This window comes from Mus caroli, chromosome 8 (genome assembly GCF_900094665.2).
Source record: "Mus caroli chromosome 8, CAROLI_EIJ_v1.1, whole genome shotgun sequence".
NCBI classification, from domain to species: domain Eukaryota; kingdom Metazoa; phylum Chordata; class Mammalia; order Rodentia; family Muridae; genus Mus; species Mus caroli.
Genome location: NC_034577.1, coordinates 56,471,001 through 56,496,045, shown reverse-complemented (window position 1 = coordinate 56,496,045; position 25,045 = coordinate 56,471,001). Strand labels below are relative to the sequence as shown.

Genomic DNA, 25,045 nt, shown 5'->3' with positions numbered 1-25,045 from the left:
TCTTCTTCCTCTTCTTCTTCTTCTTCTTCTTCTTCTTCTTCTTCTTCTTCTTCTTCTTCTTCTTCTTCTTCTTCTTCTTCTTCTTCTTCTTCTCCTCCTCCTCCTCCTCCTCCTCCTTCTCTTCCTCCTCCTCCTCCTTCTCTTTCCCTTTCTCCTCCATCACCTCCTCCACTTTTTGCTCCTCTTCTTCTCCCAGACATAACCGTTTTTTTTTTTTTTGTAACTGTCTTATCCTTGCCTTGTTGGCTGTGTTTGGTGTATACAGGCACATCAGGGCATTTGAGCTTACCTCATATGGAATGCCATATAAGAAAATAAAAATCCAAAACACACTCAGATTTTAGTCTACTGAAACTCTACATATTAGAGTTTTCCAACATTTTTGCTACAGTTTTACTCTGAAATGCTAATACTTCAATAGGCACAGTGCTTTGAGCTGCTAGTCAGCCACTATGAATGTTTGTTTTTACAGAAATAAAAATAAGTAATATTAAAGATGATGGCAGTGATAACCATTCTCAGTGACTGGGAGTTTATTAAATGCACAGGTCCTTATTAAATGCAGAGATCTGAGGTTCGTTTCCAGACACACTGAATCCTAGCCTTTTATTTTAAACAGATTCTCTGATTCATGAGGAAAGTTAGATAATCCCTGATTTACAAGACTATAGTATTGAGGAAGAGGTGGACTGACTCTGTCTGCTTCTGGTCACACCTATTACTCAAAAGTATACACATAATAATAATGTTTTCAAAAGTAGCAAACTTGAACATACCTGAAATCATTGAATGTGATGTCTATTTTAATGAAGACCAATAATGATTCTTTTGTTGTGACTGAAAAAAATTAATGAACTAAGATTTTCTCTTTCATGGGACAAGTGGCTTCAGAGGTTTAAAGCTGCTGCCTTTTCTGCATCCTATGAATGAAACAAGATTCGGTTTTAGATTCTGGATTTAATTTGGGGCACCAAGGCTTTCAGTGTTATATCCTGTTCTCTCTCTGTGACTTTGTTTCCATGATCATAAGTGACAGTAAGCCTCTCTCTATACTGATTAGATTGTCATTCTAGTGACAGAGTTCAGCCTTGATGACAGGGTAGGAGAGAACTGTTGAGAGGAAATTTGAAGTTTGAATTCTTAAAGAATTTTCCATACTGTGAACCAATAACTTACCTTGGACCGAGTTCTACTTTTTTCCCATCTTGATTTGACATCTATCTGACCCTTCTCATCTGTCAGTTTTGTGTGGGGTACCCAAACTTATCAGACAATTAAATTAATTATATAAAATGGCCAGACTTTGATGAAAGCCCAAAGAGTTCGTGACCTTTAAGACTGGAGTTTAAATTTGGTAAGTTCACCACTTTTCTAAAAACTAGTACTTGATAGTGCTAAAATTAATAAATGTAAAAATTATAATCCAAGAAATGATAGAAAATTGAAAGGGATAGTTTTGATCACTTCATAAAACTTCCTTTTTTCTTTCAGCTTTTTGATTTACAGAAGAATACCTGAATTTAATTTAACCAAAAATGATATTTGTGAACCAGTATTAAAAAGAAAAGAAAGTTAAAAACAAAGAAAAAATAATCTTGAAAATTCTAGGCATTTCTCAGAGTTTGCTCTATCATCATAAATTAATTTTCTTTGCCTAGCTCTCTGAAGTCACTGTGACATCTTTTGCTACAAAGTACTCAAAAGGCTTAATTTGGATTTGACCAAGTCAGAGATTTCATTACTATGTTCTTGTTTATCATCTTAAACAATGAATTTGCATACTATTTTAATTGAGACCCACTATCTCACAATGGTTTATAGATCTTTGCTTTTTCAAGTAGAATAAAGTCCTGGGTACAACCTGTTTGTTTTGGATTATGGAATGATTCTGAGGTACCTAAAATGACAAACCATGTCTTACTAGTCATTAAAAATGAACATAGTGCCCAGTGTTGCCTAAATAAATTGTCTAACAAAACTGACTTAAAACTTAGTTTTCTTAACTGAGGCAGTCCAGTTAAGTCAACAGCACACACACCTTGCTGAGTGGGTGGCTGGCCCAGCACAGCCTTCCTAGTTTGGAGTGTATCTTGCTGAATCAAGTCCTCACAGTACATGGTTTCCTGGTTACTGCTTCCACCTGTTGGTGAAGACTTGCACAGGGCCACAGGCATCCACAGAAATTCATGTCAGATCTTCCCCGGTTTTCAGATTCTCTCATGGTACCAGCTTCTCCTTGCTTATAGCACCCTGTAGACCAGTTCCTTCAAATAGAATAATTTTTCCTTTTTGTAAAAATGCCAAAGTTTTGGGTGGGAGCATGTGAGAAATCTAATGGACCCAGGTAAGATTATCTTAAACATGTGCTCTTTAAAAAAAGAAAATAAACAAGGTTCATTTTTAATTATGTCTGTGTGGAGTGGGGGCATGTGTGGGGAGTAGCTGTGTCTGAGTGCAGTGGCCCTGCTGCTGGCGATGCAGGTACTCCTGAGGCCCCTGAGGTAGAGACGCTGGAAGCAGATGCATGTACATCCTTGGCAAGAGCATTGTGTGCTCGTAACCTCTGAGCCAGCGCCCCTGTCCCTGTATAATGTCTAATAAGTAATTTGATTTGCATTGATTCTATTCCAAATTTTTTATATTTTAATTCCACTTCTTGGTTTTAGCTGTGTTTTGGGGTGACATCGCCTTAGACGATGAAGACTTAAATATCTTCCAAATAGACAGGACAATTGACCTGACCCAGAGCCCCTTTGGAAAACTTGGACATATTACAGGTATGGCTGATTATTTGAACACATTTGTAATACTTTTGGAGAAAATATAATGGAAATACTGTGGATATGCTTAAAACCCCACATCAAGTTTGACTTTGTCCATGGAAGTAAGCCTAAAGATTAGGCGTCAATTACGGTCTTATTTAAAATATCCATTCTGTCACCGTGCTCCATTCTTGGCTTGGCACCAATAACTTTTATGAAAAACCTTGAGTTGATTTCAATCTTAGTTGTTTTGAACAGTTAGTTTTGAATTATGCCTGTATAAAAACCCAGAGATTTAAAGTATTGTCTTTTAAAGTTTAAATATTGTTTATAATATCTTAGTAAAATTTTTATTCTGAAGGAAATTGGAAGACTAAAGGGGTAGAATTTTGTTTTTTAGTTTTGTCTGATAAATACTTATTTGCAATATCTATTAATATTATACTTAACATGAATATTTATTAATATAAATATGTACATATGAATTAAATATACTTACATTTATATAAATATGCTTATTATATGAATATTTATAGGTAATAAATATTCATTGTTATATAAATATATTATTTATTATAAAATTGTCTCATGCAGACCAGGCTAGCTTCAACTTTGTTATGTAATTCAAGCTGGCCTCAAACTTCCTACCCCTCTAGTCTTCACCTCTCAAATGCTGTTATGACCATATGCTGCTATACGAGGCATTGAAACTTTATTTGATGTCATACATTTTTATCTTATTTAATTCTTTTCTTTGCTATTTTTCCTTTTCTTATCCTGTGTACTATTAAATATGTATTCAATTCATCTCTGCTTTGTATCAAATAAGTCTGTCGTAGTGTGAAGGCTTTTACTATGCATCAGTATTTCTTTGTCTAACTCATTCATTTTAGTAACCTTTTTATTTCAGCAAATTTCAAAGCAATGGAAAAGTTGTATGATAATGCAAAGGATGTCAGAGGTATAATTCCTAAAGGGAGCAGATGTGAACAGTTTGCCGTGTGTGTGTGTGTGTGTGTGTGTGTGTGTGTGTGTGTGTGCATATGTGTGAAGACATTTTGAAATTAATTACAGAAAATATGTATAAAATGCAATATCACATTTCAGTATTATGTGTTTTAGCAAAGAGTTTCTAAAGGGTATTGACTCATGGAATTTAAATATCACTGTATCAGCTAAGAAAGCCTTTGTCATGAGGAATGCTGAAGGAATTCACTAAAAATTTATATGCTTTGTCCTTTGTTATATAGTTAGTGACAATCTTTCCTGAAGCCTGGACTAGTGTATGTACATAAAAATGTTAATATATATTATATATTAATATACATATGCTAAGATATCATAAAAACTACCTGTGATTGGCATATATATGTACATCTGCTGTGCTGTGCATTCCAAATGCTGAACGGCTAAGGGCCACAGAATTTGCTCTGGGAACTCAGAATTTCAAAGGCATCAGTTTTCTCTAAACTCTGTCGCACATGCCTAAGGTGCAGGTTTCCTATGCATGACAAATGAACAAATGACAAAGGGATGCTTTCCCATGCACTTAGTCCTAGTGGCCCCTCCTCCCTGCCCTTTCTGCTCAGCTTTGTGTAGAATTTAGACAGCACCTTCATCTGCAGTATCCTTCAATTCTGCAACATTTATGGGACAGTTTATTCTGGACAATAAAAAAAAATGACCCTACTCAGCAAACCCCCGTGCTTGTTAAACTGCATTTTGAGTTTGTATTAAAGCTCCCTTTGCTGTAAATGTTATTTACATCATTGCTTGTGCCACACTTCCCACAGTATTTTAGAACTATTGATTATCTGTGATTAAAAAAATAACATTACTATTTAATGTTGCATTTAAGGTTAGGCTCTGAGAAAACACAGTTGGAGGGAAAATTACATCTTTTGTAAGTATATAGTATAGGAAACATTATAGTTTTGATAATGTAAACACTATAAATACATAGTTGAAAAGCACACAGATCGGAAAAGGTTATAACTCTCACTCTCAGGGTGAGTTTCAAATAATTTAAGTGTCTGGTATTTTAAGATTTTTCTCTTTTTTTTTATTACCTCTTAATTTGTTTATACAGAACTCTTATTTTTCTCTGTTTCTAATTTCAAAATATATGTTATATTTATAAATAAATAAACTCTTATAAATTAATTATTAATTTGTACATTCTCATTGTATTGTAGAACACGTGACAATTTTTAAAGCTTGATGAACTACCTGTGTCAAGTTTTATTTCATTTCTTCTAAATATTATTCAAAATTGCTAAAATATTCTTCTAAATATGACTACCTTTCATAAGCTTAGAAGACTGCCTTTCAGTTCTATTTTTATCCTTAGAACTTGATACTGGCCAAGATGTTTCTTTCTTTTTCACAAGGAGACCTTTAAAGATCTAGTTACACATGCATTTCAGCCCTATTTAATATAAATAAAGTTTTCATATAATGGTCATTTCAAACATTTACAGTCCATACTTTAAAAGGATTTCAAGTAGCTGGTTAGGAGTTAGTACGTTTTAGTATGACCTCATCTTTCTGAAATGTCTGATGGAAAAATTTCAAAAATGTTTCTCAAGATGCACAGCATAAATGTGACCATGTAATGCAAACAATTAGGCAGGCCACTAGCCCATACACCCACCAGTTTGCCTTATAAGGACATTTGACTTATGTTTAAGAGGTTAGATTTCTTTATTTTTCTCCTTTTTTTCTTATGATCTAAAACATTCTTTAATGCTTTTTAAGTTTTTTAAAATCTTACAAATCATATATTTTAAAGCAATACACTTTGCAGCTAAATCTCCATTGGGGTGTTCACTGTGTGACTTCTTTCTGATTATAATTTAGAGAAAGAAAATAACTTTCAAAATGTTGCTGAATGTATTATAAATTTGACCTGATAATTTCAGAACAAAGCTCACCCTGCAAGCTTGCCCTTCAAGTGTTTTGACTTCTACTTGCTGGCAAGACATTAGAACAGACTCGTTTTACATAGAAATCTCTGGGAAGCAATCAATAGTGCTCCGTGACTTCCTGTCATTATGAATAACATGGTTATGTGGCAACAGGTGGTGTAGAGGTCACAGAGAAGAAAGATGTTTCAGATTATCAATAACTCATTTTTTCCCATGCCCACACAAAGTCATTTAAGTTGCTTCTTAAGGCTTTTCTAACCTCCTTATTTTTAGTACTATCCTGTTCCTGTACAAACTTTGCTCTCTATACAGATTCATGGATATTAATTTCTAACACACTAATTCCACATAAAACTTCTCCAAGGTGAAATCAGCAGTATTAATATTGTTTATTTGTAAGAACCAGTGATGATATTAGACTTAATATGTGTGTACTTTTATTCTTTAGGTGGCTTTGGAGACCATGGCATGCCAAAGAAGCGAGGGGCACTCTACCAACTTATAGAGAGGATCAGAAGAATTGGCTCTGGTATAATAATGTTTAAAGTTGCAGACTCTTGACTTTCTGTATAGTGAATACGATACCCATAGAAATTCAGTTAATTAAGCTCAGTGGGCCACTGTTCTGTGAAGTAGGTAAAGGATATGCTGAGAGAGTCCTTTATTCATTTATATTTTGTTAATTGGTATTTCATGCACAGTTTTTAGAGTTTCAGCTGGAGAACACTGAAACGTTATTTTAGTTTAAGGTTTCCCTTATATAAAATAATTTATTAGTTTACTATTGATATTTATTTCCAGTTAATTAAATTTTATAGCAAAATATTTCTACAGGCTATATATCTGCATCAATTTTTATCAAATGCAAAAACACTACAGCAGAATTTGTTTTGAATAAAAGTTACTTTTATTAACTTGAAAAAGGCTATTTCAGTTTAGAAAACAGTTGAAACCATCATGGTGTTTCATGCCTATAATCTATAACATGTTAGAGGTAAGGTGTATTGGCATAAGCTAGAGGTGGTCTGAGCTACATTGTGAATATTAGGAATACAAAGGACCCTACCTCTAAACAAACAAACAAACAAACAGCAAACATATAACCAAGGCAAAACCCCAAACCAATACAATAGCCCAAACAAACCATAATTAAAGTAAAAATGAAATAAGAGCCCAAGTTCAGTGGTACTAGACGCTCATCCAAAGGACCTTGGTACAATTCTTAGCACCAACATTGCAGCTTACATCTATAGCTCCCAGGGTGCCTGATGCTCTCTTTAGGCTTGGGTAGGTATCAGAAAGAAATGTAGAATGCAGACATACATGCAGGCAAAACACCCATATGAGTGAAAATAAATAAATTTAAAAACAACTGCTAAAACATCAAGTAATAGTAGCGTGTATGTATGCATACATATATTTCATAAAAACTTCATTGTGGTTTCATAATAAGTCCATACCCATTATATTTATCACGGCTTGTCGTTTCTGAGAACTTTTTGCAAAGCCCTTTATTTGTGTTTCTTCTCCTAACATGCCTTCAGTTGATAGGTTGATAATTCAATGGCCAAAGAGTTTGCTTTCCAGAAGTGACTTTTCTAATACATTTGCTTGAGGACATTGAAGAGACAGACACAGTTAAGACTTTGTCCTAGGAGCCTATGTTCAGCATTTGTCACAATGAATCACTTAATAGTGAGGGACATCACAATGGCACTGACTGATGAGTGAAAAACACTCAAGAACATTTTTGAAAAGCAAACTCAGCAATAAAAATTCCAAGGATGACAAAGAAAAGAAGACTCTCGACTTGGAGTATACTCTAAATAGGCAGCATTTTTTGTTACAATGTTGTACCAGTCTTTGGGTCAGGCTGATAGCTGAATGCTAACACAGGAGATAGGGAAAGAGCCAGCCTATTGTCTCAATGACCAACACCGTATTTTTCTTAACTATGTATATGATATAATGTTTATAGCTTTAGGTAGTACTAGGTAGGAATAGCAACTTTGATTGCAATGATTAAGTACTTGGACAGAATGACTTAAAAAAATAGTCTTGAAAGTGAAGAGAGTCAGCATAAAACAGTTTTTCCATGACATTATACTCTTCTAGACTTCTGTCCTCTGTTGTCTGGAATGTAGGAATCCATTATGACTCATCCATAGGTCATTAAGAAATTATATTGGGACATGGAATACTTAAATATTTGTATGTATTTAGTAAGTATGTAAAATGACTGACATTTTCCTTTAGCGTAGTTCATGCATATTTATACAAATACATATATGAGACACTTTAACCTTTATCCTTTAAGAGGTATATGACTCTGACTGAGGACTTCTGTTTGACAGAATGCTTTAAATGTCACTGCAGGCTTGGAGCAAAATAACACGATGAAGGGAAAAGCACCTCCAAAATTGTCAGAGCAAAGTGAGAAAAATCGAGTTCCCAGAGCTGCTACCTCAAGAACGGAAAGGATATGGCCTGGGGGTGTCATTCCTTATGTCATAGGAGGAAACTTTACTGGTAAGACATTCCCAGTGAGTATGTGTGTTTTCTAAAAAAGAAAATCTATTATACAAGTTATATGTTTTTATAGACCATTACTATAGAAAATATACTTTATAATCAAACTTGGAAAAGGGGCTCAATGACCTTGGATTGCTAATTTCAATCATCTCTGAACTTGAATCAAAATCTCTTTGTTCTTGCATTTTAGAATCTTAATATTGTCCCAGATTTTAAACTGGGTTTCCAGTTTGCCTTGGGAAAGCAGCTTCATGTTACTAAGAGGAAGAATGCATACCCCATTCCCAGAGTCTTCTGCTCACATACTTGTACTGCTAGTGGGACTTAACTCTCTCATTATAAAATGAGTGTGGATGCAAAACAATGACTTGTTTCTGGTGCTGTGAACCAGACTTGGTTGATGTCAGTGTTGCTTGTCATCTTGAGCTGCCAGCCAAGGATGAGGGAGCTAGCATAAAGCTCACCTCCTTGCAAGCACAAACTGTTTTACTAAAGTTATGAATTCTTCCAGGCAGCCAGAGAGCCATGTTCAAGCAGGCCATGAGACACTGGGAAAAGCACACCTGCGTGACTTTCACTGAGAGAAGTGATGAAGAAAGTTATATTGTGTTCACCTACAGGCCTTGTGGGTAAGTGGAGAACGGACTGCACTATGGAAAACTGAAAGAGGAAAGCCTGTAGGTGGGGTACTGTTCTTCCTGTTTGCATTGTACTATAGCCAAGAGAGAATCTGTGCTTTGCCTGAGAACATCTCCATTCAGAAAAATGTATCTTATGATCATTGGACTTTGTGTCCCTTTGCAGGTTATGTTGCATGTAATTTAAAAGACATGTTAGCTCTTTCTCCAGAGCTTTGTCTGAGCTCCTGCAAAGTCTCATGGCTAGTTCTGTAGAACAGCCAATGACCATATTGCCCAGGCTGTGCCCTTCCTCCTGCCCGCCTTAGTCACCACAGATAGAAAACACCAGACAGCCTTAATATTTTAAAACTAGCCAGATAACTCAATGCCTGGGTAAAGACTATCCTGCCTAGTCCTTCTTAGCCTTCTCCCACAGCAGAGGCTACAAACTATAGGTGCCCTGAGACCTACATGTCTGCCGCTTCCTCCACTCTACCACCTGCCCTGTCTCCTCCCTCTAGTCCCCTTCTTTTCTTCCTGAGACCCAGAAGTCCACCTTTTTCCATTTGCCCAACAATTGGCTTCTGCCTCCTTTACTGACACAATCAAAAAACAATTAGAGAATCAAGACCTCCTACTACAGGTTATTTCTTTTGCTCCAGCAGTTTTCTATGGCAAGCTTTGCTGTCTGTATCCAGTATCCCTGGGAAGTCTAAGTAGTCTGTTTTCTACTAGTTACCCACCTTTCTTTGGACTCTGCTATCCTGTGTTGGTACTCAGGTTCTCCTCCATAGCATCTCAGACCTTTAGGACCAACTACCTGCACTTTTGTCTGTTTTTGTTTGTTTGTTTTGTTTTGTTTTATTTTGTTTTTGAAGATATTTTCTTTATCTACATTTCAAATGTTATCCCCTTTCCTAGTTTCCCCTCCAAGAATCCACTATCCTCTCCCCCATCCCCCTGCTCCCCTACCCAAGCACTCCCACTTCCTGGCCCTGGCATTCCCCAGTACTGGAGCATAGAAGCTTCACAGGACCAATGGGCTCTCCTCCCATTGATGACCAACTAGGCCATCCTCTGCTACATATGAAGCTAGAGCCACAAGTCCCTCTGTGTGTTTTCTTTGATTGTTGGTTTAGTCCCAGGGAGCTCTGGGGGTACTGGTTAGTTCGTATTGTTGTTCCTCCTATGGGGCTGCAAACCTTCTCAGCTCCTTGGGTACCTTCTCCAGCTCCTTCATTGGGGACCCTGTGCTCCAGCCAATGGATGACGGTGAGCATCCGCTTCTATATTAGTCAGGCACTGGCAGAGCCTCTCAGAAGACAGCTATATCAGGCTCATGTCAGCAAGCTCTTGTTGGCATCTTAGTGTCTGGGTTTGGTGGTTGTTTATGGGATGGATCACCAGGTGGGGCAATTTCTAGATGGTCATTCCTTCAGTCTCTGCTCTGAACTTTGTCTCCCTCCATGGGTATTTTGTTTCCCCTTCTCAGAAGGATCAAAGAGGATACACAATGGAGTATTACTAAGCTATTAAAAACAGTGAATTCATGAAATTCTTAGACAAATGGATGGATCTAGAGGGCATCATCCTAAGTGAAGTAACCCAGTCACAAAAGAACACACATGATATGCACTCACTGATAAGTGGATATTAGCCCAGAAGCTCAGAATACCCAAGATAAAATTTGCAAAACACATGAAACTCATCAAGAAGGAAGACTAAAGTGTAGATACTTCAATCCTGCTCTCTTGTCTTAATTCATCAAGTTGTAGTCACAAGAACAGTCTTCCATACAAGACTTCACACAAGATTTCAGAATTTCTAAGATTCTTTGATGTTTTCTCCTACAATTGTGTTTTCCAAATGTACTTAAAAGATAGCAGATACTTTCCTTAAAGTATTTTTAGGAAAATAAAAATAAAAAAGAGGATTTTTTATTTAAAGAGAAATGTGTGGCGATTCAGGGGGAGTTGTGGAGGGGGTAGGAAATAAATAGGATCAATTTATATGCATATATTAGAGTAAACAAAGTATTATATTAGAATAGATAATAATTTTAGGAAGTTGGCAAGGTGTCCCAGAGAGTAAATGTGCTTGCAAACAGATCTGATTGCCAAAGTGTTCTACAAAATTCACATGATATAAACAGAGAACAGACTCTCACTAGTTGTCTTCATATTACTACACATGTATCAAGTCATTTGTACTAACTCCGCCACACAATGAATAATAAAAGTAAACATTTTTCAATGAAAAAAGATTCTTTAAATACTGAGATTATATTTCACTAGATACTTCTACAGCAGAGTGCCAATAGGTATAATTGGTATTAAACCCTTTGAGTGTGTTTTCTAGTTATTTGACAGGAAGACTGTCACTCTCTATTTTAGAAGTGAATATCCATTTATATCCAAGAACATTTTCATGTACGTCTGACCTGAAAAAAACAAATTCAACATCCTCAGAAAAATATCATGAAATTAGAGTAATATCCACACAAGCTGTTTCTGCTCTCATATCTCTCCCCAAATCACATAATATTTCAAACTACAGTTGTGGCAGCTGCCCAAGTAGTGACAACCATTTTAATAAAACATTTTAATAAAATTTTAATAAAAGTCCTTTTATTTAGGCTAGGGATATAGATCAGTAGTTCAGGGAAGTCACTGTTCTTCCAGAGGACTCAAGTTTTGTTCCTATCACACACATCAGGGCTACCTGCAAGTGCCTATAACTCCAGTTTTAGGAGCCCCATTGCTGTGGCCTCCATGAACACCTGTAACTCCAGTTTCAAGAGATCCGATGCTGTGGCCTCTGTGAGCACCAGTACTCACGTTCACAAAACCCCCATAAACACGTAATTTAAAAAACAATTAAAAACTTTTAGAAAGTCTTCAATGGAAGCCTTCAAATTAATTTGCTGTATTTGGAATTTACATATCTATCTAGATATCTGATTAAATGTAGCTTGTTTTGTCTTCCAGTGTTACTTTATTGATGGTTCTGTCTGTCTTCTGTTCCCTGTCATCAGAAGGCACATATGATTGGACTTCTTTGTTTCTGATGGTTTTAATGGTCAGTGGAGAGATGCATGGGTAGCCAAACACAACCATTACAAACAACCATATCATTACAAAATGTTGATTTTTCTTTTTTTCTGTTTTTCAATTTTGAAACTTTTTTATTGAAAAAGAAAGAAGAGAGATTATGGTCAGCGATCATTGAATCTCATCAATGCATTTAGCTATTTTTAATGGATTTTTTAAATAATTGAAATAGGACTTTTTCATACAATATTAAGGTTTCCCCATTCCTATATTCCTCCCAAATCCTCCTACCTCACCTAGCATCCAGATCTACACCTCTTTTTGCTCACACTCTTTCTCTCATTAGAAGAGAGTTTTCTAAAAACAGTAAGAAATATCTGTTGAAGGATAGGCTTTCAACCAAAAATGCTGATTTTATAATATTGTTATTCCATTTCCTTTGAACTTATTATCTGAAGGTCTTTTAGACAGAGGACTGATCTAACTGCTACAATTGCCTAAGTGGTCTGTGTTCACATATAGAAATTAAACAGGATACTTAATTCTTTTGGAGAAGATACATTTTGCCCTATAATCATGCCTTCTTTACTCCTTAAGGAAAACACACATAATCTCAGTGAGAAAACATGGGCGTGACCTCACCACATTATGTTCAGTTTCCCCAAAGTTTTTTTTCTTAATTTTTTTTAAAATTGGATTTTTAATTTACATTTCAAATGTAATACCCTTTCCAAGTTGCCCTCCTAACTCCAAACCCATCCCCTTTCCCCTGCTTCTATGAGGGTGTTGCCCCCACATCCACGCACTCCCCTCTCCCCACCATCACATTCCCCTACCCTGGGGCATCAAGCCTTCACAGGATCAAGGGTCTCTCCTCCCATTAATGTGCAACAAAGCCTTCCTCTGCTACATATGCAGCTGGGTCATGGGTCTCTTCATGTGTACCCCTTAGTTGGTGGTTTAGTCCCTGGGAGCTCTGGGAGGTCTGGTTGGTTGATATTGTTGTTCTTCCTATGGGGTTGCAAACCCCTTCAGCTCCTGTAGTCCTTTCTCTAGCTCCTCCATTAGGTACCCCATGCTCAGTCCAATGGATGGCTGCGAGCATCCACCTCTGTATTTGTCAGGCTTTGGCAAAGCCTCTCAAGAGACAGCTATATCAGGCTCCTGTCAGTATGCACTTCTTGGTATCCACAATAGTGTCTGGGTTTGGTGTCTGCAGATGGGATGGAACCCCGGGTAGAGCAGTCTCTGGGTGGCCTTTCCTTCAGTCTCTGCTCCACACTTTATCTCCATATTTGTTTCCGTGAATATTTTGTTGCCCCTTCTAAGAAGGACTGAAACACATACACCTTTTTCTTCCTTCTTCTTGAGCTTCATGTAGTCTGTGAATTGTATCTTGGGTATTCTGAGCTTTTGGGCTAATGTCCACTTATCAGGTACTGCATACCATGTGTGCTCTTTTGTGATTGGGTTACTTCACTCAGGATGATATTTTCTAGTTCCATCCATTCACCTAGAAATTTCATGAATTCACTGATTTTAATAGCTGAGTAGCATTCTATTTTGTATCCATTCCTCTGTTGAAGGACATCTCGGTTCTTTCCAGCTTCTGACTATTATTAAGAAGGCTGCTATGAACATAGTGGAGCATGTGTCCTAACTACATGTTGGTCCATCTTCTGGGTATATGCCCAGGAGTGGTATTGCTGGATCTTCCAGTAGTACTATGTCCAATTTTCTGAGGGAGGAACGACCAAACTGATTTCCAGAGTGGTTGTACCAGCTTATAATCTCACCAACAATGGAGGAATGTTCCTCTTTCTCCACATCCTCACCAGCATCTGCTGTCACCTGAGTTTTTGAACTTAGCCATTCTGACTGGTATGAAGTGGAATCTCAGGGTTGTTTTGATTTGCATTTCCCTGATGACTAAGGGCATTGAACATTTCTTTAGGTGCTTATCAGCCATTTGGTATTCCTCAGGTGAGAATTCTTTGTTTAGCTCTGTACCCCATTCTTAATTGGGTTATTTGATTCTCTGGAGTCTAACTTCTTGAGTTCTTTTTCTATATTGAATATTAACCCTCTATTGGATGTAGGATTCACAAAGATCTTTTTCCAATCTGTTGGTTGCCTTTTTGTCCTATTTACAATGTCCTTTGTCTTACAGAAATTTGCCATTTTGTGAGGTCCCATTTGTCAATTCTTGATCTTAGAGCATAAGTTCTGGTGTTCTGTTCAGGAAAATTTCCCGTGCCCATGTGCTCAAGGTTCTTCCCCACCTTCTCTTCTATTAGTTTCAGTGTCCCTGGTTTTATGTGGAGGTCCTTGACCCACTTGTACTTGAGCTTTGTACGGGGAGATAAGAATGAATAGATTTGCATTCTTCTACATGCTGACCTACAGTTGAACCAGGACCATGTGTTGAAAATGCTCTTGTTTTTGTTTTTTTGGTTTTTTTTTTGTTGTTGTTGTTGGTTTCTTCCAGATGATTTTAGCTCCTTTTTCAAAGATCAAGTGACCATAGGTGTGTGGGTTCATTTCTGGGTCTTCAATTCTATTCCATTGATCTACCTGCCTGTCTCTGTACCACTACCATACAGTTTTATCACTATTACTCTGTAATACAGAGAAGACCTAATACAAATACTCTTCAAACTATTCCACAAAGTAGAAACAGAAGGAATTCTACCCGTTTTGTTCTATGAAGTCACAGTTATGCTTATACCCAAGCCACACAAAGATCCAACTAAGAAAGAGAACTTCAGACCAATTTTACTTATGAATATTGATGAAAAATACCCAATAAACTTCTTGCAAACTAAATCCAAGAACATGACAAAACAATCATTCATCATGATCATGTAGGTTTCATCCCAGGGATGTAGGGATGCAATCCCCCTAAAATCAGGGACTAGACAAGACTGCCCACTCTCTCTCTGCCTATTCAATATAGTACTTGAAGTCCTAGCCAGAGTAATTAGACAACAAAAGGAGATCAAAGGGATAAAATTGGAAAGGAAGAAGTCGAAATATAATCATTCATTTTTAAATGACTCTATGAGGTAGATGGTATGCTTTGAATGCAAGAGAAGAGATTGAGCAATATAAAAAGTGGTATTTCTCAATAGTAGACAATTCATTCCTATGTAAAATCAGACAGTGATAAATGGAGAAGTCAAATGAACAAGTACTCCTTGCCATGTGGGTTCTATCCTGAGATATAGTTAACATATGCACTGGGGCTCCATTAAAGAGGGCTCAGTTTTCTTCTGCCAATGAGTATTAATTGCAGATAGCTTCTTGGTTATGGGTGGGAGCCTGCTTGTGTTTCCTGTCTCGCAAAATGAATAGCGGGATATCTTTGTAGACTTTTTGTCTTTGATTGATTGGGATTTTTTCCCTCTTATTGGTCTTTTGTTTATTTTGTTTATTTGTTTTTGTAGTTTTTGTGTTTCTTTGATGTTGGTTTTGCTTTTGTCTGTTTTAAAGAAAAAGAAAGAACATGCTGAGTGGAACTGAGGGAGAAGAAAACATGATCAAAATATAATGTATAGAAATTTGTTTCCATTAAAAGGGGAGGGGAGGGTAGATAACCGAAGATGATTCTCCTAAACATTTTACGGAGAATTCTGGGCAAATACATTCAACCTAGGCCATTCTTCCATTTTGTTTAGATTCTGGTCTAGAACAAGCCAGTAACACATGCATGGAAACATATTGGTCCCTGCAGATGTGCAGAGTCTTCACTATTTGTCAATTAAAAATTAAGAGCTGGTAATTTCTCTTAGTTGCAAACTACTTGCCTTGCATGCTCAAGGCCCTGGGTTTGATTCATAACAGAACAAAATTAGCAAATACAGAAATAAAGTTGAATAAATAAAATAACAAATAATCTTTACATGAAATAAAGTGTAAGACTGTTATTTTTTCTTTGGTGGTATTGTTTCCCAGGCTTTGTTTGTGAGATACTCACAGTGGGAGTGTGCTCCATCCATGGGAGTCACAGTTGCAGCACTTCAGTTTGCTCATGTGTTATCTTTGTGAAAGATGAATATACATAGCTTACCTTGGTGTCGCTCATGGCCCCCCATGCACTGATTTACATGTATTTGTTCATAAAATTATAGATGATTGCAACATTTTTTCAGTTTCATGAATTTATTAAACTGCAAAACAATATAATAATTTATCAGTGACATAAAAATAATTTAAAGAGTTGTAGCTTACCCGAAGATAGTTAAAACTCACCTGCACTCCTAAAACTCAGAGGTTTTACATATAAAGTTCTTTTGTTTATTTTTAAGATTATAATTTAATTATATTTCTCCCATTCATTTCCTCCCTCCAAACCCTCCCATATATTCTTCCTCACATGTCTTCAAGTTCATAGCTTCTTTTTCATTATTATTGCATGTATATATGTATATACATATTTATCCATATTTTAGTCCATATATAACTTGAGAAAAACATAATTTTAGTGTAATGTGTAAATATATGTCTCAATGTTATAGTATCAATGCTGCATTTTGGTGATTTGGGGATACCTTTTTGCATTTTTGTCATTTGCCTTATATTGTTTTTTTTTTTTCTTTCAGTAATACAAATGACACTTTGTAATAGAAATAATTTAATAGCTTTTTATCACCTTAATTATTTTAAATTTTACCTAGAGCTAGTTATATAGTTATGTCATCATTTTTGTTGTATAATGCTGCATATAAGTACCAAAATCAATCTTTAGTTGAAAGGTCTTGGAATTGGCATTGCATGAAATATTTAGGACCTGCTAGAATATAGCAAGTTAAACATTCATCACCCCTTCTGGAGTTCAGTGTTAGGAATTTTATGTCTGAAGCATTGGATGTATAACATCCAATTAATATTCTATGACTCTATGGAATGTAACATGCCTGTAGCATAGTGCAATTGGAATCCCATTTCTTTCTTCTTATAACTGTATTCATTTTATATGTACTGGTATTTTGCTGGTATGTGTGTTTGCACCATGTGTGTTCCTGGTACCTACAGAATCCAAAAGAGGACATTGGATCCTTTGGAGCTGGAGCTATAGTCAAATCTAAGTACCGTATGGGTGATGAGACTTGAACCCAGGTCCTCTGGAATAGTAGCCAGTATCCTGAATCACCGATTCTTCAGCCCCCATCAGTTCTATTTCTAATGTTAATCCAGTAATAAAACACATTGTATTTTTAACACCTTGTCAGTCCGGCAACTTTTATAATATCTAAAACTAGGAACTGAATTTAAAGACAGTGTCTCCTTCACACTCACACGGACAACTATTGAATATGGATGGAACTTTCAGTACATTTTAGAACAGTGGTTCTTAACCTGTCAATCACAACTCATCTGGGGGTTGCATATCTGATACCCTGCACATCAGATATAGATGCTACAATTCATAACAGCATTAAAGAAAATAATTTTAAGGTTGAGAGTTATCATACCATGAGAATTGTATTAAAGGGTTCCAGTATTAAGAAGGTTGCAAAACACTATTCTAGAACACTATATATTTTTTTGTCTTATTTTGCTAAGGAAGCTTTGTTCCATGCCAACCGATGGTGAGGAGAAAAATAATAAAATGAAATAAAACAATAAAAATAAAATAATAAATAAATATTAAAAGATACTAGTCAGATTATTTTGTCATTTAGCTGCAGTGAGTCTTGTGGTTTTAAGTTATAACTATTCACTAATGTTTACCAGAATGTATGTTTTTATAAAAAAAAATGTGAATACATGTTATCTTTTTCAATAGGATTTATACTTTAATTTTCCCTCCCTATTTAAAGAAATTATGATGAAAAAGTAATATTTTCAATGAATGGCTGTAATAGTAGCAATTACTATAAGAACAATAGTAGTAATTACTATACGAAAACAATCAATAAAATGTGATATATTTTAGTGAAAATTCTTTGATTTTTATGAGTTATTTATGTCATTAAATTTGTTAACTTTAGTCTAATGTTCTTTATTCTATTATTTTATTAGCTTCTTCAGCAACATTTTTCTAATACTTTTTAATGTTTTATTTTTAAAAAACCTACCAATTTAATTTATTTAGCTTTTTTTTTTTTTTTTTTTAGGTTTTGTTTCAGTATTTGGATTTAGTCTGTTTGAAATAAGATACCCATGAAATTATCCTATATTTATTTCATGTGAACACCATTTTATGACACATTCATACTATTTGGGAGGGACTATAACATTGAACAGAAGGTGTTTTCTTTCTGCAAGAGAATTTCTTTTAAAAGATGTTGCTACCAAGATTATTGTATGCAAACAACAGAGACAAGTTAGTTTAATAAAAATTAATTTATTGGGAGGTTTTAAAATAAATTCTTGCCTCATGCAAAGGAAAAACTAGAGAACCAGGTTGAGGAGCAAAGGTCAGAAAGAGCCCCTTGTCCCTTGCTGTACCTGTTTTGCCACTGGCATCTCATCTCGTTTCTCATTTATAGGACCAAATTTCTCATGAAGGGTTTAAGGAGGCTGTGACATCTGTGAGACTCTATTCTGTGAGCTAGAGCTGGGGTAGTGAGCAAGTGGGGGTCCTGTCTCCTAAAACGCTTACATTCTATAAAATACAGACAAGAATCAGAAAAATAACACAACACTTTCTTAGAGAAAATGAAGCTGAGCTGAGAAGATTAAAGGTCGAATTTGTGGGGAGACTTGAAAGGGGGATGGAAGAGAGCCATGTGAATATTTCAGAGGTTGGAATTTCTGTTGTGATAGACAAAAAGATAGTAGGCATGAGTTTACTTCATGTTCAAGGTAAAACAGGGGGCGGTGATAACATGGCAATGACAACGTGGCTAATGGTGAGGGATGAGCTATATCTGCTAATATTTATGGTTAGTGGTGAGAATGAGCTATATGTCCTAATATTTATGGATAGTAGTGAGAGATGAGCTATATGTGCTAATATTCATGGCTATGAAGATAATTTAAGATTTCAAACAGCCAGATTTTGTCAGCTCCATGAATCTATGCCATCAAATCTAACATGCCTTTATTCCTTAGAGCAACAAATGCTTTTTACTAACATATGACTATCTAAGTCCTATGAGCAGTATCATGAAGATGCCTCCTTCTGGACACAGCTCTTCTTACAGCAGACCGAATGGCAACCACATGGTCAGCCATGTGTTGAGTTTTCAATGTTTTCCCTAGAGATGACAGTTTGGCTTCTGTGATATTGTCCAGAGCAAGCTGTTTAACCAAACCCAGCATTAGTGGAACAGACACTCGTAATCATCAGCCAGAGATGGGAAATGAGTATTTTTGAGCATTGACACAATTTACCACACAGTTGCTGAATAATGGCATTATCTTACATGATATTTAAAAACTATCATGATGTTAAGAAACACACTGTGATAGTGAGGTAAGAAAGAAATGGAGAAAAATTGAGTTAACCATCCAGCACTCCACATGTCAAATGATAGGCCCTTAGAAAAGGGTACTCACACTGCATGAGGATTCTGGGCAAAACTTAAAGGTATAGCCAGCAGGACTGACTGCTGGGGGAAAAGGGAGGCTTCAGGATTACTGGTTGTTCTTGAACTGAGAAAGCTGAAGGAAAATGAAGATTACCATCGGTTCTCCCCAAGATGAGCTAATCAGTGTATAGGGAGGTGGTTTATTTATTTGTTGCTATTTGTACTGAGAGTGAAACTTGGGGGATATACACTGAAATACTCCTCATGGATGTAGAAAAGCTAAGGAAGTTGGCTAAATATTTAAGTAAGCTCTTCAATATGTACTATCTGCCATGAATACATTGCCCTGGATGCTTGTGCTATCAGTGAATAGAAGAGGGAGAGCCCCTTGCCCTCATGTATCTTATAGTGTAATGGAACACTTGAACTTTCTATGTCCTGAGACATTTTAAAAATAGAAAATAGCTAAAGAACTTAGTACATAAGTTCAAGGCTCTTTCCCACTTTCTCTTCTATTAGATTCAGAATATCTGGTTTTATGTTGAGGTCGTTGATCCACTTGGACTTGAGCTTAGTGTAAGGTGACAGATATGGCTCTATTTTCATTCTTCTACACACAGACAGCCAGTTAGACCAGCACCATTTATTGAAGATGCTTTCTTTTCCCCATTGTATATTTTTGACATCTTTGTCAAGATCAAGATATTTTATATTATTTGTGGCGATTGTGAAGGGAATTATTTCCCTAATTTCTTTCTCAGCCTGTTTATCCTTTGTATAAAGGAAGGATACTGATTTATTTGAATTAATTTTATATCCGGCCAACTTGTTGAAGTTGTTCATCAACTGGAGAAATTCTCTGGTAGAACTTTTGGAGTCGCTTATGTATACTCTCATATCATCTACCAATATTGATACCATTATTTCTTCTTTACCAATTTGTATCCCCTTTAACTCTTTGTTGTCTTATTGTTCTAGCTAACACTTCTAGTACTGTATTGAATAGATATAGGGAGGGGCATCCACGTGGAGACAGAGTGGAGTGGGAGGGGGTGTGGGATGTGGAGCAGTCAGAGGGTGGATGGGGGGAGTGGGGAATTGAATATGGAGTATAAAAATAAATTAAAATTAAAATTAAATTAAAAAGAATTTAGTCATCTTAATGAAGACAAGATAGTGATTAAATAAAATAATTGGAAGTAACTTTTAAAAGTAAAAACAACCCTAAATCATGGATCTATAGAGAAAACTTTATAGTGTTTTGGTCTGTAAACTTTAAATAAAAACCAGGAACGTGAGATTTAGATTACTTTCTATAATTTAAGGTAAAATAAAACTTTCTTATATATGAATCCTTTCTTTGTGTATGAGCGGTCAGATTGACCTTCGATATATCATGGTGTAAAAATGGAAAATAAATTAGAATGAAATGTCAAGAATCAAGTAGAAGAAAATAGCATATAACTTGATTTTGCCAGAAACTATGACAGTGTTTTGATTAAGCTATGCATTTTTGAATCATCTGTCTCCTTGTCAACACATGCCTGATATTTTTATAAGCATATACTTAATGAAAGTTAATGTCTAGAATCCTCTGTACTTAAGACCTTTAGTTAGTCAAGGATCAAAGTAACACACTTTTTTATTTCCCAGAGTCATTGAAAATAATAGCACTGTGAAATATATTTTTCCTTTCCACCATGAAATCCATCTTATTATGGGAAATTGCTCTGGGTTAAATTATGCCAAAAAGGGTGTTTTAGCATTAAATAAATAGACGGCTTTTCAATGCCCCAGAATTCCTTTTGCAAAGTACTGTGTTCTCTGAATATAACCAGCTAGAATGACTCAATGTGGGTAGTTTAATTGCTATATAATCATCAGATATTTCTGTCTACTTACTGTTGCTTTAAAATAGCAAATATTTTAGTTTAAATCTCCAAACTTTACAAAAAGTAAACCTTTTTCTAAATCAAATAAGTTTTGAATATGTAGGCAATTACTTTTTAGTATGTGGTATTTGTGTGTGAATTGTATGTATTGTTTTTAAAGTATAAGTACAGGCAAAAGAGAATATTTGTTAACTTCACTCTTTCCTCATGAGTCTTTCCCCAAAGACTTCTGTTACTGATGTTTTAACCTTAATTAGTTGATGTAGCACTCACAAATAATGAGTATGAATTAACTTCTCAAGTTGATATAGCATGAGTTAAAATATATAGATATTTAAAGAATGCAAAATTAAGTTAAAAAGAGTAAGTGGGTGTGATATGAGAATTTATATTCGTGGAAAATCCACAATACTGTCAAATTGACAAAAGTTAAATCCCTTCCCATCATTTGAACAACTAATTTATTGGACTTAAAAATAATAAATAAAAAAGGCCTTTGACAGTGTCTAATGTCCTGTTATTCCCAATTTCCAGACCACCTATGGGCCGCTGTCTTTTGATATCTAAGAATATTTATATGTAATCTGTAATTGTTAATGCTTCAGGTGGACTTTATTTGTACTTATGACTACAATCATTATAACATTTAAAACTTACTTTAAAATAGATGCTCTTGTGAGTTTACATATGATTCTCTGTTGTACACCCTCACACATGTGCATGAATGACATATGTAAATGAATATATGGAACCTGTATTTAAAGAAAAACACCAAGTGTATATAAGTATCAGAACTTTTAAAACAATGTGCAATAAGTTGTTATTGAATGCTTAGCATTCTGTCTGAGCATCAACGGGCCTCCGTGAGTAATGAATAGAGTAGTGGAATGAATATTGCACTGTAATATTCAGTAAGTGGGCAATACACACATTTTATAACAAAATAACAATGTTTGCAAAACCTGTCTTAGGGTTTTATTGCTGTGTGTGACCGAGGCAGCTCTTATAAAGGAAAACATTTAACTGGGGCTGGCAATCAGTTTCAGAGGTTCAGTCCATGCAGGCAAACAGGGTGCTGGAGAAGGACCTGAGAGTTCTACATCTTGATTCAAAGGCAGGCAGCCAGCCAGAAGGAGGTTGTCTTCAATGGGGAACCAAGAAGAGGCTCTCTTTCCCACTGGGTGGAGCCTGTGCATATGAGCCCTCAAAGCCCACCTATACAGTGGCACACTTCCTCTAACCAGGCCACAACTCCTCCAATAAGGCCATATATCCCAATAGTGCTACGTTCCATGGGCCAAGCATATTCAAACCTATTCAAGCATATTCAAGCACTATCAACTGGTGTTTCTCCTTCATGAATTGTCACAGCCTACATAGTGCTCTGTCCTTGAGTATTATAGCTTGGGTACCTTTTGCACTGTGAACTTTGTGAGTTCTAAGTATGATGAGGACAGTTCTTGGATGTTAAATGACTATGTTCATGCTGTCTTCTTACAAGGTGGAAAGGTTGAAAGTAGCTTTCTAGGGCATCATCCATAAGGTCTTTGACCTTATTAATAAGGAATCTGCACTCATGGCCAATTAGTTTTTCAAAACCCCACTATAAACAAGATCATCAGGGTTTTATTGTGACACATAAGTTTTGGGGTGGCCATCCTGAGACTGCCCCACCCAGGGATCCATCCCATATACAACCACCAAAACCAGACACTATTGCATATGCCAGAAAGATTTTGCTGACAGGACCCGGACATAGCTCTCTTGTGTGAGTCTATGATAATTCCTGGCAAATACAGAAGTGGATGCTCACAGTCATCTATAGGATGGATCACAGGGCCCCTAATGAAGGAGCTAGAGAAAGTACCCAAGGAACTAAAGGGGTCTGCAACCCTATAGGAGGAAGAATGATATGAACTAACCAGTAACCCCCAGAGCTGTGTCTCTAGTTGTGTATATAGCAGAGGATGGCCTATTCGGCCATCAGTGGGAGGAGAGGCCCTTGGTATTGCGAAGATCATATGCCCCAGTACAGGGGAATGCCAGAGCCAGGAAACGGGAGTGGCTGGGTTGGGGAGCAGGGTGGGGAAGGGTATAGGGTGCTTTGGTGATAGCATTTGAAATGTAAATGAAGAAAATATCTAATAAAAATTTGGGGTGGCATTGAGATTGAGCCTCTTTATCCAGTTAACTAACAACCATAGGTAATTCACCTTCACTTAGCTTTTGTAATATTATCACGTTTTTTATTTGTGGGTGCATGTGTGTATTAATCCGTGTAGCTATTCTTGCCATGGCACACATGTAGAGATAAGAGAACAACTTCGTAGGGTGAATCATCTTTCTTTCTATCACATGCATCATGAGAATCAAACACATGTGTCTTCTTTATCTTTTCAGCCATCTTGTCTGGCCCCTCTATTAATATTGTCTCTGCTTTAGTTTGTGTGAATGTGTGTATCTGTATGCATATGGAGGGACCTGGATTCATATAGGGAACTGTACTCAATATATCTCTTAAACAAACCACTGATTGGCCCATATGATTAACCTGTAGCTCTATCCAGCCTGCTCTAGTAATTTGCCTGTGTTATGCCCTTAAGAGGCTAGGATTATATGAGATTTCAGGCCTATCATCTCCATTGATTTGATGATCTAACCTCTATTCCTTATATTTTTAGTGGTAGTCACTTAACCCCTGAACTATTGCCCTTAATTAACTTTTAAAGAGCAATATATATATATATATATATATATATATATATATATATATAATCACTCCTTTGGCAAGAAGATTAATTTATGTGATGATTATCCAATGCCTTATCACAGATGGGTATTTTTTTTCTTTATCTTAGAGAGATAAAAACAAATTTTAACTCAAGAGAAAAGTAGTACTAGATTATTAGTGGATAAACACACTGTAGTTTCTGTGGTGATGGAAACATATAGTGATTCTAGATGCAGATATTGAAGACTGACTATCCCTTTCAACAGCACATTAAATGTATGGTTACCACAATTTTCCCTAATATAACTTCTGAATATTTGTGAAAATAAGGCAAAGATTATTCCAATATAAAGATGATTGTCAAATATCTAATTACTGAGAAACTTACATGAACGTAAAACTCATTAATGAAAGGCTGTTCTGAGTCAGTATATGTTGTGCTATACAGGTGATCAGTATTGTTTCTAGGAGTTTCATGCTATCATGTCCTGCTGTCTTCTCTCCATAAATTCTTTCTGTGCTGTCCACTTTATTTTTTATAGATGCTGCTCCTATGTTGGTCGGCGGGGAAATGGCCCTCAGGCCATCTCTATTGGCAAGAACTGTGACAAGTTTGGAATTGTTGTTCATGAACTGGGCCACGTGATAGGCTTCTGGCATGAACATACCCGCCCAGACCGAGACAACCATGTCACCATCATTAGAGAGAACATCCAGCCAGGTGAGACCTGTTGGAACCTGCAAACTTACATTTCTAAACCATGTAACTTTTTTTTTTTAAATGTAGTAAACTCAACATTTTACTATATTAAAAATAACCATTTCTAAGCTTTCCTTCCTAAGAGGTAGTTATTTTATTTTAAATATCTATGCTTTTCATAAGTAGGCATGAGTACTTGAGCAATAAGCTGACAATATTTAATAATTTTAATAACAATTTTTATACTTAGTTCTTTCATTTATGCTGTATAGACTTAAAGGAGTCTGAGATCTGTACTTATATATTAAGTTACAGTGATCAGTGCTGGGTCAGATAAAATTTCTGGAGAGAAT

At 36.0% G+C, this 25,045-nt stretch overlaps 1 protein-coding gene across 1 annotated transcript in view; it reads left to right on the top strand.

Moving 5' to 3' along the window:
• The window catches only part of Tll1 (tolloid like 1), a 199,261-nt gene that overhangs the window by 78,648 nt on the left and 95,568 nt on the right, over positions 1-25,045 (top strand). Inside the window, exons 2-6 of the mRNA XM_021170021.2 lie at positions 2,667-2,777; positions 6,138-6,218; positions 8,066-8,218; positions 8,733-8,850; positions 24,535-24,713. Of these exons, the coding sequence (XP_021025680.1) occupies positions 2,667-2,777; positions 6,138-6,218; positions 8,066-8,218; positions 8,733-8,850; positions 24,535-24,713 (642 nt within the window). The remainder of the gene's footprint in view (positions 1-2,666; positions 2,778-6,137; positions 6,219-8,065; positions 8,219-8,732; positions 8,851-24,534; positions 24,714-25,045) is intronic.